The sequence below is a fragment of the Capra hircus genome, chromosome 11 (assembly GCF_001704415.2).
Source record: "Capra hircus breed San Clemente chromosome 11, ASM170441v1, whole genome shotgun sequence".
NCBI lineage: Eukaryota > Metazoa > Chordata > Mammalia > Artiodactyla > Bovidae > Capra > Capra hircus.
In genome coordinates this window covers 68,507,442-68,520,495 of record NC_030818.1, presented here as the reverse complement: position 1 = coordinate 68,520,495, position 13,054 = coordinate 68,507,442, and the positions used below count along the sequence as shown (strand labels likewise).

At 49.8% G+C, this 13,054-nt stretch overlaps 1 protein-coding gene across 1 annotated transcript in view; it reads right to left on the bottom strand.

Moving 5' to 3' along the window:
- The window catches only part of GALNT14 (polypeptide N-acetylgalactosaminyltransferase 14), a 219,930-nt gene extending 207,231 nt beyond the window's left edge, over nt 1–12,699 (bottom strand). Inside the window, exon 1 of the mRNA XM_018055469.1 lies at nt 12,209–12,699. Coding sequence (XP_017910958.1) covers nt 12,209–12,337 — 129 coding nt within the window. The 5' untranslated portion in view covers nt 12,338–12,699. The remainder of the gene's footprint in view (nt 1–12,208) is intronic.

The window sequence follows — 13,054 nt, the reverse complement described above, 5'->3', positions numbered from 1 at the left end:
TCCTCTCCAAGGGGTGCTGTGGGGGAGGGGTTGTTTTCCATTCACGACAGCCTTTGCATTTTCAGCATCTGTTGATTAAGTCCAAGCCATCCCCTCTTTAATCAGTCTGGAGGCATACCAAAAGCTCCTTCACACTCTCAAGAATGTGACAGCTTGAAGACATCCTTTTTTAAAGTTTAACCCTTGGACCAGAAACATCTCCAGTCCTCTATAGGTTGGACATGTTCACAGGGGATAGCAAACAAAGCTGAAAGCACAGTATATTTCTCTTTGAAAGTATTGTAAAGTTTCTCCTTGCCTATTGTTTTAAAATGACTTGTCCTAGAAGAGATAGCTTCTGATATACACTATTTCATTCAATAGCTTCTGGTCTCAACAAGATGTGTGTAATTCTAGGAAGCAGAACAAAGGCCAGCTATAATGACAGGTTGCTAAGGGGAAAATATATTCAGCATCTCTTTTAGGAGACCAGATTTGGTGTGACTGTGAGGGGAGAGAAAGAAGCCGGGGTGAGCATGGTGAAGTGGGAAGAGGTGGTTCTGGAGCCAGACAGATCTGGGTTGGAATCCACTTCCTCCACTGGTAAGTGGCATGACCTTGGGAAAGTCACTTAACTTCCCTAAGCCTTGATGTTGCTCACTTGAAGAACAAAACTACCGACGCCTACTGTATAGGGCTGTCAGGAGGACAGACGTCTGACACAGGAAGCACCTGGCACGCACAGGAGCTCGGGTTCTTAGCACTCTGCTCTTTTGCTTGGTGGGGGGTGGCGGGGAAAGCTGGTTTTCTACAGGCCAGTAGCTTATGCCATATAATTCCATCACTGTAAGTAGGGCTGCCCTGGTGGTTCGATGGTATAGAATCCACCTCCCAGTGCGGGAGACACGGGTTCGATCCCTGGGTCAGGAAGATCCTGGCCACTCCCGTATTCTTGCCTGGGAAATCACATGGACAGAGAAGCCCAGCGGGCTGCTAGGCTGTCCATGGGGTCGCAAAGAGTTGGACAGGGCTGAGCAACTAACCAACAACAAATATAACTAAGCCTCCACATCTTAACCATAAAAAGGTAGATTTCAGCCCAGATTCTCTATGGAGCAGCTCCAACAGCCGAATTCCTACTGGCAGTCCCCATTGCCTGGGTCTCCTTTAGAATTCCCCTCCCTTATCCATCTTCCTATGATTCAGCAACTAAAAGGTTAACTCTTCCAGGTATGGTATTTCGGGTGATCTATCAAGACAGTTCTCTGTTCAGAAACAGAAGCCAGTGGCTACAAGAAGAATGAAAACTTCTGCACCCTGACCTCAAAGGAGGTGCTAATACCCAGAGTCAGAAGCCACCCACTCAGTTCATTCTTTTCTTTTTGAAGGCCTTATTGAGGTGGCATATGCAAACAGAAAAGAGCAAGCATTCAGTGAATTTCCACAAAGCGAACATACTCAAGCTACAAGCACCCAGATCAAGAAACTAATAGGGCACCAATTCCCCAAACGCGCCCTCCCCGCTCCCCCGCCCCACAGATTCCCCTTCTGGTCACTGAGGCCAACCAAGGGTCACCATGAAGCTGACTTCAAACACCACAGATTAGTTTGGCCTGTTCTTGTGCTTTAAGTAGAATTCCACAGCCAATTCATCAGTCGGGAAGATCCACTGGGGAAGGGAGAGGCTACCCACTCCAGTATTCTTGGGCTTCCCTGGTGGCTCAGCTGGTAAAAAATCCTCCTCCAGTGCGGGAGACCTGGGTTCGATCCCTGGGTTGGGAAGATCCCCTGGAGAAGGGAAAGGCTACCGTCTCCAGTATTCTGGCCTGGAGAATTCCATGGACTGTACAGTCCATGGTGCCGCAAAGAGTCAGACACAACTGAGCACTTTCACTTTCTTTCCACGGCCTGAAGGCCAAATCTGGCCTGCCACCTGTCTTAGGACACCCTGCAAACTAAGAAGGGCTTTTACATTTGTAAATCTTTGACAATCACACCAAAAGAGATGTATTTCATGAGATGGGAAAACTACAAGAAACTCAAATTTCAGGGCCCATAAATAAAGTTTTACTGGAACACAGCCACACTCATTTCATTTACATAATGTCTTTCACTCCACAATATCAGAGTCGAATAGTTACAACAGAAACCATACAATCTAAAAAAAAAAAAAAAGATTGAGTACACCTCCAACATATGAACCTTCAAGTTGCAAACTTTCAAAGATGCAAACGTGCATTCCATCAATGTCAGGCATGAGCGAAATGACAGCTTGCCCTCTGTCTCCTTTTGCTGACGGTCCTTCAGCTCTACCTTCTCTCACCTCCTCTCCCTCCTCCAGCCAGTAAATCTTCTTGCCTGTTCACTCGATGCCAGCCCCTGTATGCCAGTTGTTGTATACTGTGCTTTTCAAAGTACTGTACTGTAAGAGTCTCTGTCTCTTTGGTCGCTAAGTTGTGTCTGATTCCTGTGACCCCAGAGGACCCCTGCCAGGCTCCTCTGTCCATGGGATCCTCCAGGCAAGAATAGTGGGGTGGGTTGTCATTTCCTTCTCCAAATTAAAAATGTTTTATTTTTTGTTTTTTATGTATTATTTATGTGAAAACTATTATAAACCTATTAAAGTACAATACTATACAGCTGATTATGTTAGTTGGGTACCTAGGCCAACTTTGTTGGACTTAGCAATCAAACTGGACTGAGGAATGTGCTCTCAGAATGGAACTTGTTTGTATACAGGGGACTTACTGTATCTGACCCTTTACAGAAAAAAGTGCTGACTTTAATTGGAATGCAAGGCGTTCGTTTTAGCAGACAAGCTAAAACCTGAAGCAAAAGCCATAATCTCAGTGTTAAGAGAGGCAGGGAAAATTACAGAGTTTATCTGATCCAGAATTAAACAAATGATTAGAAAACCATCAGGACTTTTGAGCAGAGAGGGAAAATACCAGAGTTCTCTAGGTTTATGTTTCCTTTCATTCTTACTCCAAGCATATCCTTAAAAAATATTGTCCCCATTAATGTTGCCATGCGCTGCAGAAATGCACAAGAGTGGAAAAGTCATGTTTCTGCTCAGGATCCTGCAATACAGACGGTGACATTCAGGCCACATCACAAAAGCATTACCATGAGCTCTCTAGTAGCTCACCAGAATTGCAGACAAAAATACCAGGATGTCATAACTTTAAGCATATACATGGGCAGCAAATCCCTTACTCACACCCAACCCCCAAAGCAGCCACCAAATGGCTGAACCGTGGCCCTTCAAGGCTGAAGAGCAGGACGCAGGCAGGGCGCCCTCTATCTTTGAGCCGTGAGGCTCTCTCCGGTGATGCTGGGTACCTTCCAAAGTCACTTCCCTGGAGTCACTCCCCCATTTACATGCCTCACATTTCAAATAGGATGTATGTCTTAGATTCTTTCAAATGACACTTTTCCTCTTAGAGGAGAATTGCTTCTGATTGTTTAAGAACCACATTCATCACGAAACGGATACAGATCAACAGTTTCCGTCTTAATTGCAGGATCCCATTGACTTCTGAGTTGAGCAGCCTCCTGAATTACAGCAGAGCTTCATTTCCTGCTGTCAAACCTTGCCAATCTTGGGTGGGGGTTTGGGGTGGGGGGTGGTCACTGATAGAAAGACAGAGCCAGTACCGACAACAGGACTGAAGGGGCACGAAAGCCTCTCTCCACTTCTCCCAGGATCACGAGTCTGCCAGTCCAGCCCAGGATCTTCCCCAAATCACCTGCAGCATGTTTCTGTTGGGTCTGAGACTGAGTTGAACTTGGCATGTCCTGGGAGAAAACACAAAGTCCTGGTGGCCCTTCAGAGACAGGTTGTAGAGTTCCCTTAACCTGACCCACCATTCCCCTTTACGTGCAGAAAGGCAATGCTCGTGTTTTATCAGAGGTAGAGATCATTTTTCAGCAAGAGCATGAGCTTTTTGTCCAGATGAAAATATACACAAAGCACATACACATATAAAAGAACTGCCACTTCCCCTGGAAAAGGAAGCTAGCCGGACATTGAGCACAGGCATGATAGAAACAGCACAGGCTTCACAGTCAGAAGAGTGAGTTCAAGGCCACGCAGCGGTTGGGCGAGCTTGCCTGTCTCCTCCCTATTGTAACCTCAGTTTTCATCCTACTTCAGAGAACGAGGGTAACAATAACACCCACCACACGTGGTTGCAGGAAGAATCAAAGGAGGCATTTGTGAATAAAAATGCTCTGTAAACTCTGTAACATCACACAAAAAGGAGGAGGGAGGAAGGTCTCTCTTAGCCTCCAGTTTCTGATTCACCTTTAATCATTCAGGACTTTGAGCAGTCCCTCTGCAGGTGAAGACCACCAGCCCACCACAATCAGGACCTGTCAATTCAGCACTCAGCTGGCAGCTATCAACTGCCCGTCTATTAACAGCCAATTATCTGGGTGGCTTAATTAATCCATGGACCACGTGGTCTGATCTCCCAGAGATCCTAGAAAACAATGAGCCTGAAACACGAATGCCAGCTAATTTCTCAATGACCATCAAGGAGTTTGGCCTCCACGATGCCTACACATTGCAGCTGCAAGTGATGGGAGCATAAATATTGATCGGCTCAGTTTCTCTGTGGCTAGGGGTGGGGGGAAATTAACGATTAGAGTGCTCTCAGAGGAACAACAGGAGCTACATAAATCCCCAGCCTGGACCATTAGAGGGAAAAACACCCTAATTTCCAAACCTTAGTGACGACTGAGGCAAGGGACTGATTGCCTCTTGGGAAAGAGCGTGTCAAGATGGGCCGGTCCTACCCAGCCCCGAGACGTTCCTCACGCTCTCCTGGCCGTGAATGCGATGCAGACTGGGTTCAAACAGCGTGACCGTTAGAAAGAGGCAGCTGGGTGGTGGCTGTCTTTGGCTGGGCACTCAGATCCAGTGGCAGGAACAAGTGCCTGTGCTGCTGGCCCCTGTATTTCCTTGAAAGATCTCTGTAGCGCTCACAGTTAAGAAGACAAGTGATATGAGGAGAATTTAATTATTTTTTTAAGTGCCTAATCTTGTTTCTGGGAAATGGTAGGCAGAAGAGACTCTGTATTTGAAATCGGCATTGTCTGGAGGCAGTGGTCCACTGGCCCCTTAATTCCAGCCAAGAGGGCTTGTGCTGATATAGGGCGTCTGAGCAGAATGGCTCAGGGTGGCCAGAGCAGCCACGTCCCTCCTTTGGAAAGAACTGCCTTTGCGTCCAGACCAGCAGCTAGGCAAGCTGCTCCTGACCTTGGTCGGAGCCTGCAAGAGGTACTAGGCTCCCAGGCCTCCAGACTTCTTTCTGGGACTCCTGACCAAGTGCCCTGTGCCTCACTGCTCCAGGGCCCTCTTGCTTCCCAGAAAATGTGAGTAAGGGAAGGAGAAAGAATGTGATAAAGGGAGGAGAGAAGTGATGGAAAGGAAAGCAGGAGGAAAGGGACTCCCTGGGAGGCATATATACCTTCCTCTCACTGTAGACATATCTTCCTTCCTCTTGCCATCAGCTTCCTAGTGTCCATTAGGTCCTGTGATGGCGGCAGCTGCTACCGAATGGAAAGGCTGCTGCCCCAGAAGGTCATTTCAGGCCATTTATCCTCAAATACCAAAATGCCAGAGCCAGCAAATTTCAGGAGCTTCTGCAGAATTCCCCAGGGTGCCAGTGTACACGTGAGTGTGCGCGCGTGCTTTTCACTGTCCCAAAGGGGTTCTTTCTTAATCAGCTCAACATCTCAGGACTCAGAAACTGATTTAGTGTTTGGTTAATCTAGCGTTTCTGGTAAAATAATTAAAAGATAAGTAATAGACTCAGGGTATCCGTGGTATAATTATTTAAAGCCATGAGGTTTCACTTCAGAGTTATTCACAAGTAACGCAAAATGACTCAGACTGCTGGCAAGGCAAGTGGGAGATGGATAGATAGGGCTGTAGCGTGCTGCTCCCATTTCACAGATGATGAGACTGAGCCCAGAAAAGACTATCTGAGTGATGCCTGGCACCACCAATGGCAGAAAGAGACACCTGGGCTGCCAGGTGTATTAGAAAAACCAGAAGGTAAACCCACACTTGACTATGACATGATGGGAGCTGCCACGAGAGGGCTGGGGTCTCCATTTTCCGACCCTGGTGCACAGTCTGAGTCTCTGAGGTCCAGACAAGGAGGAAAGCCAACTACCCAGCTCCGGGTCCCTGCGGGCAAGTGGGAAGAGACAGCAGCCAGCTTTAGAGACTCACTTCCCCAAACAGATGGCGGGTCTATAACACTGATCTCAAGTGGAATGTGTAAAAGTCATAGCAGGGTTCACAGACGCCCCCAGAGAGGGGAGCTGTGGGTTTGTCCCTACTTTCTAATTCAGATTCCTTTTCTGAAAAATACATCAGGGACTTCGAAATGCTCTGGAAGAATGACATAACTGTAAATGTTAGAAAGTAAACAGAGGCACAGAAAAACATTTCTTCAATTTCAAAATTTGTTCCTGGGTGCCTGATAATGCATAAGACTATTTTGGAAATTTGGGATGGGAGAGGTGTGGGAAAGGGTGCAGGCAGAGGAAGCAGATGAGATGGCATGTGAACCTGGCCCTGTAAAGATCCTGGGCCTTAGGCACCAGCCAAGGGCAACCTCATTCTGTCCCTGTTGAGCTAATAAATGACCTCTTATGAGTGGAGATTAGCACTTTTAAATGATACAAACAGATGAGCAACCTTGGAAAAGGGTAGTCTCTAGACAGGCTGGGGAAGCTTGTGACAGGGACATTAATTTCTCCTTCCTTTCTGGTTTTGTCCCTGTGTCTTCTCTGATTGCAGCAAGTATCATTCTGGGCCTCTGGGAAATCTTGAGACAGGGATTCCTGGTCTTTGTTTCCAAAAGCACCAGGCAACTTAGGAGAACAAGGGTTTAGGGACAGAGAGGGAGAGAGATGTCCCCAGACTGACCCAAAGAGATTCCCTTAAAATAGATCTGTAGGTCCCTGGGATGCTGCCTGGGGGAGAATACCAGCTGGGACAAGGATACAACCCCAGGCAGGCCAAAAATGACCCAGGGAAGAGAAATTCCCACCAGCGTGATAGGGCTGATCAAGGCAAGAGAGGAGTACAAGGGGAGCTCAGGGTTTGGTTTCTTTTTTGGGAGGTGGGGGGCAGGGGCGGTGGTTTGTTTTGTTTTGCTTTAAGCTTGTTAATATCTAGAAAGCAAGGCATGCTATTTCTTGAATACCTGGAGTTCTAACCTGCTAGTCTCATATTTCCCAACTTCTCACAGTAGCCACATCTGGGCCTCGAAGGCAGCATCATCCCCACCACCTTCTCTAGGAATTGCCTTAGATGGGAAATCAGCACAGTGCCCAGCGTGGGCACCAGCACACGCAGGCACGAATGTTCACGAAGGATGAAGGTTCATCTGAAAACGGGCTGTTTCTGGTTGTGCCAGAGTTGAAATTCCCTGAACAGAATCCAAAATATGCCCACGGAGCTTCAGCGGATTATTAGGGCCTCTCTCTCTAAAACTGATGAATTTGTGTGTGTGTGTGGAAGAAATTATCTAATAAATGAGGAATACAATAACAGTGCCATATACATAAGGCATGTGCAGTATGCAAATATTACAGAAAACAAGCTCCTTTCTGACAGTGTTTGCCATATTTCTAGCACAGCACAAATACATTTACATGGCCTGAGGCACTTTACTCAAAGCCTTTACATTTCCAATACCTTCCTCCAAAAGTACCCTCAGGTCTCAAATTCTTCTTTTACTAAGCCCCTAAGCCCCTGGCCTCGGAAAAGGCAATGGCACCCCACTCCACTGTTCTTGCCTGGAGAATCCCAAGGACAGGGGAGCCTGGTGGGCTGTCATCTATGGGGTTGCACAGAGTCAGACACAACTGAAGCGACTTAGCAGCAGCAGCAGCAACAGCAGCAAGCCCCTGGCCTAAATTTAGTTTCTTGAAAATAAGAGAAAAATTTGCTGTTTAGAAAAAAAAAATTCTGTCAGTTATTGTATAATTCTCCAAATGGCAAACAAATGATAGAGGAGAGAAGAAATGGAAACATTTTTCTGTCTTTTTTTTTTAGTGGTACAGTACTTATTGCTAAAATCCTGTTTAAATGAAAGCATCAAGCTTGTTACATGATTTTCAATCAGGAATTAGAGCTTTGCTGAATTTGGGGGTGGGAATCCCCATAAAAATCAAATCAACATTGAAAAGTCAAACTTAAAGAAATCTTTATTTGAACTATTAATAAAACAGCCCTTCTTGAAACTAAGAAAAAAATCCAATTAATTTTCTTAAACCAAGGGTGCAGTCTGGCTTCTCCGTATCACTTGGATTGTGACGGGGCATAGGTTTTATTTTATTATCAGGCCCACTTTGGAGATCCCACTGCCAGGTGAGTGAGGATATGTCCTAACACTGAGGAAGAGAGTCAGGGCCTAGTTCCCAGCAAAGGCAACTGGCTGCATGGAATGGACAAGCTGGGAAGTCCCCAGCCAAGGAGCCCAGGCTGCAGCCCTCTCCTGTCCAATCCCTCCACCATTTCAACTTCTCTAAATATTTCAGAGGGAAGGGAGCCCACTGCTCTTGCTTTGGAAAATAAACTGACCCCTCTACCACACTGGGAAGAGCCCTAGGCAGAGTCCCCATGGCTTCAGACACATCCAAGGCAAGAACTCTCTCCCCAGGACTGGGCAGAAGCATCGTCTAGAGAAACCTGGGATACTGAACTCACCAACAACCAAATTTTTTGCCCTACAATAGACAAATGTCCTTGGATAACTCTTACTGTTGAGGAAACAATCTCTGCCCTGGCAAATGATTCCTAGACCAAGGGTGCTGCAACCACCCAATGACACTGCAGCCTGCCAGCAGGGTTCACTCTGTCCAGCCAGAAGCGCTTCCTCCGCCCCAGATAGCTTCCTCCATGGGCAGGGCAGGATTCCCTCTGAGATGGTTTCCCCACAGATTGCACCAACCTCCCTGGAGCTCCACAAAGACCAGCACCTAGAGATGAGTCATGAAATGCTTGGAAAGTAGGTGGGCACCGTGCAGCTATAAACATCCCTGACCTCACCCCATCATCCCCTAGCAAAGACCCAGGCATCCAAGTGGCTTGTGGCAAGGAAGGAGCACAGGGTGCGGGTGGTTGCCAGGATGATCCAATTCCATTCTTGTGCTGATGATGCCACTTAATTATAGCCCTGCTATCTTGGGCCAATTGTTTAACCTCATTACTCAATCTCATGTGCATTAAACTATGATCTGCCTTATTGTTTGTGGTCATTGTGAAGCTTAAATGAGCTAATACATGTGAAACAGACTTTGTGAATTTGTAAAATCCAATGCAAATGCTAGCTATTGTTATTTCACATGAATGCACATGCTCACACAAGCTTGGACCACCAGGAACTCAAGAAGAATGAAATTATTTGGCCATATTTACACGGGGCCCACTGAACCACAAAAAAAACCCAATAGACTTGCTATTCTTCATCTAGCTTCCAAAACCATCCATCAGTAGGCTACTTCAGATTCACGTGGGGCCCTTGTAAAAAATATATATATATATATACTGATTCTAGGACCTTCTACCAAAACCCACAGAATCATAATCTCTGCAGTAAATATAAAAACGTGTATATTAAACGAACTCTCTTAGGTGGTTCTGACATGGATTCAGGTTTGGAATCCTACTGCAATCCTTGGGACCCAACATGCAAACTTCCTGATAGATCAGTGATGGGAACAACTGTTGTGGCCCTGAGAAGGACCTCTTTCTGTCTCTCCATCCCTCCCCTCAGATACATACGCACCAAGATACAGAGGAGTGCTCATCCACTAGACACAAAATACACCCACGAATATACACTACATATATAAGTAGACACACAAAGTCGTAATACAGGTGAAAGAGAGAAAGAAGAAACAGACTAACAAGAAAGGGTGACCAACAATAAGAAGTATCAAGATTGTTAAAGTCTAAAGAATTCATGGTTATAAAGGAGACAGAAAATGGGGGGTGGGGAGAAGATGTTAAGACAAAGAGCAAGTGGTCAAAACTAGGAGACCCCTGTTCCATGACTGCACAGCACTATATCTGACATTAGACCACTGCCCCCACCCCATCCCACTACTCATTTGTTTGCAATTCTGCCTCAGCCAGGAAGTTGTGAGAGCCACCCGCAGACGGCAGAGGCAGAGCGTGCTCCTCATAGCAATGCCCAAACCCAGCACAGAGCCTGGCCTGTGGCTGCACTGGATAAATGTGTGCTCAACGCACGGCGGGATGAGAAGAAGCAGGTAAGGAAGAACAACAAAGCCCACAAAGGAAGAAACAGATCTCTGGTCTCAGCTCCCTGGAGTAAACTAGAATAAGCAAGCTTAAGGTAATGAAGTTCAACGCAAAACAGAGTTCATGTCCCCGCAGGCATCATTAACTGCATCACAAGGAGCAGAACCACCCAGGGAAAAAGAGGAAAAGCTCCCCATATCTATGGGCGGGTCTGAAGTGAGTGAGAAAATCGATCCAATGTGATGAAGGCTATTGGAAGGCATCCATCTGACCTTGTCACTCCCCTGCTTAGTGCAGCCTCAAGGCCCCTTGGAACCCTCAAGGTGCTACCCAACAGGACTCTAACACATTACCCCCAACTTCATCCCCGCCATCAGCCACATGCTTTGACGATCGAATTGTGCCAAACTCACCCAGCATGCTGTGTCATTCCTCTCGGCCTGTTTGGTGCAATTAACCTCTACCAGGAATGCCGTCCCTACCTAGTGCCAAACCTACTGTTCTTCCCTCTCTACTCAGTTCCCTGTGCCCTCCTCCTCCTCCTCCATTAAGTCCCCAGGCCCACATGACACCTAGTGCACACTGTATGGTCCTGGGCCATTCCTGAGCAAATCCCCTGCCCACAGAGAATAGGTTCTGCATCTCTGTACCCACAGCAGCTAGCACACTGCCTGGCACACAGCAGATCATCAATAAATGCTTGGGGAATTCAATCGAGCATTGGCAAGATTTCGGAATGTAAGTGCCCAAAGACAGTTAAAAGGCAATCTCAGAGGCAACTTGATATAGTGGAAAGATCCTGAATATCGGAGGTCTGAGTTAAATCAGTAGCTCCTAAGGCAAGACTGAATCAGTTTCCTAATCTATGGAATAAGGAGAATCCCACCCAACTCCTACAACTATTTATGAAGCACCCACATGTACCTGGCACCTAGTCGGTCCTCTGCACTGTACTTACTCCCCTTTCTCCCCATTATTTTCAGTCTCCTGCTTGGGACCATAAGCTTCTCCAAGGGCTCTTTCACAGTTACTGGACGACCTCTCTGGACCCTGTTCATAAATGTTGCCTGGCTGGTCAGGAAACCCCCCTGAGGCTCCCTTCTGTTGTCCCACGGCCAGGTCTGTGGAAGAAGAGACCGAGGAATGGGGGCTCTGAGTAAAGGTAAGACTGAGCCTGCAGGGACAGCCCAGTGGCTCCGCTCAGATGAACCGCCTGGGCAGGAGTTGGAAAAGCCACTTAGACTCTCATTTTCCCAACTCCCCACCAATACCAAGGCGTCTGTTTTTACAGGCTCTTTAGTGATGTTCAGGGCACATTCATTTCAACTTCCAATGCAGCTGAAGAGATCGAGGACAATTATAAAGCAAGGGTTGCGACAGGCTGGGTGGGCCCGGGCGGCAGCCGCCCGGGACGCTGCAGGGCGCTCGCCCGCGTCGCACACGCGCGCGCGGAGCACCCCCGGGCCTCCGGCCTCCCCTGCTCCGGCCTGGCAGCTGCGGGAAGGAAGGAGGTCAGCGCGGCCGCCAGACTTCTCTCGGGCGCCAAGGGCCGGCCGGCCCTGCCACCCGACCCCCACCACCTACTATCTCGCAGCGTCCACGGACCACCAACCCCCGGGCGGCTCGACCGCTGCGCCCCCGCCGCCCCGGGACCCAGGCGAGCTGTACCCAAGTTAAGAGCCCCGCTCCGCAAGCCAGCGCGCGCCCGCCACCCACACCCACTCCCACTTCCACACAGCGCGGGGCCGGGGATGCCCCCTGGGCTTTTGTAAAATCCAGAAATATCACACTGTAGCCGCATCCGGCGCCGGGTTACCTGCTGGCAGCACCCAGACCCCCGCCCTGGCTTCCCGGGAGCCCGCAAACCCCGCGCGCGAGCTGCGCGCCCTCCTGCCAGCCACTGCCCCGCGCTTGGCGCGCAGCCAAACCCCGTACCTTGGGGGTCTGCACTTCGGGTCCGGTCGGAACCTCCAACTTCTTTTTGGTTACCCAGAAGAACAGCAACACGGTGATCCAGAGCACCCCGAAGATCGGCAGCACCAGGCGGCGACTCAGGCGCCGCATGGTCCCGCTTGCCTTCCTCTTGGCGTCACTGCGCCCCGGGGGCACCCCCTGGCGGTCAGGGTCGGCGGGGCAGGTGTCCTGGAGAGTACCCTGCTCCCGCGAGCGCTAGCCCCGGGATCCGGAGCGGAGGAGGTCCGGCGGGAGCCTGCCAGGCGCCGCGCCCGCTCGGGAGAGGAGCGAGCAGAAGGGGGGACCACGCGGTGCCCCGAGGCGCGGCAGGCGAGGGCCGAGGGGCCACCAAGCTGGACAACCGCTCCAGCCGGAGAAGCGCGGTGGCCGCCGAGATGCTCCCCGCGCCGCCGCCGCCGCCGCCGCGAGGGAAACTGACTCGAGCTGCGGGAGGGAGGAATCCGAGGCTGTGCCCGGCACCCCGCGAGGAGCTCCAGCGGGGAGTGGAGGGAGGGAGAGATGGGGGAGGGAGGACCGACAGACAGACCGACTCCGAAGGGGAATCCGGGCGGGAGTGAGCTGGGCTCTGAGAGCGGGCGCTACCGCCGCCCGCCCACCGAGACACCGCCGCGTGCTGTTCTGGGGCCGCCCGCGCCGAGCCCCGCGCGCAGCTCGGGGGCCATCCTGGGATGGGGCGGGGCGGGGCTGGAACGGTGCGTCCGCGAGACCCGCCGCCCTCAGCTGCACGCCGGGACCCAAAGGCCAGCCTGTGCCGGGAGGAGCGGTGCTTGGGAGGACTTTCCCGCTCGCCGCGGGGGTCTGCCCGTG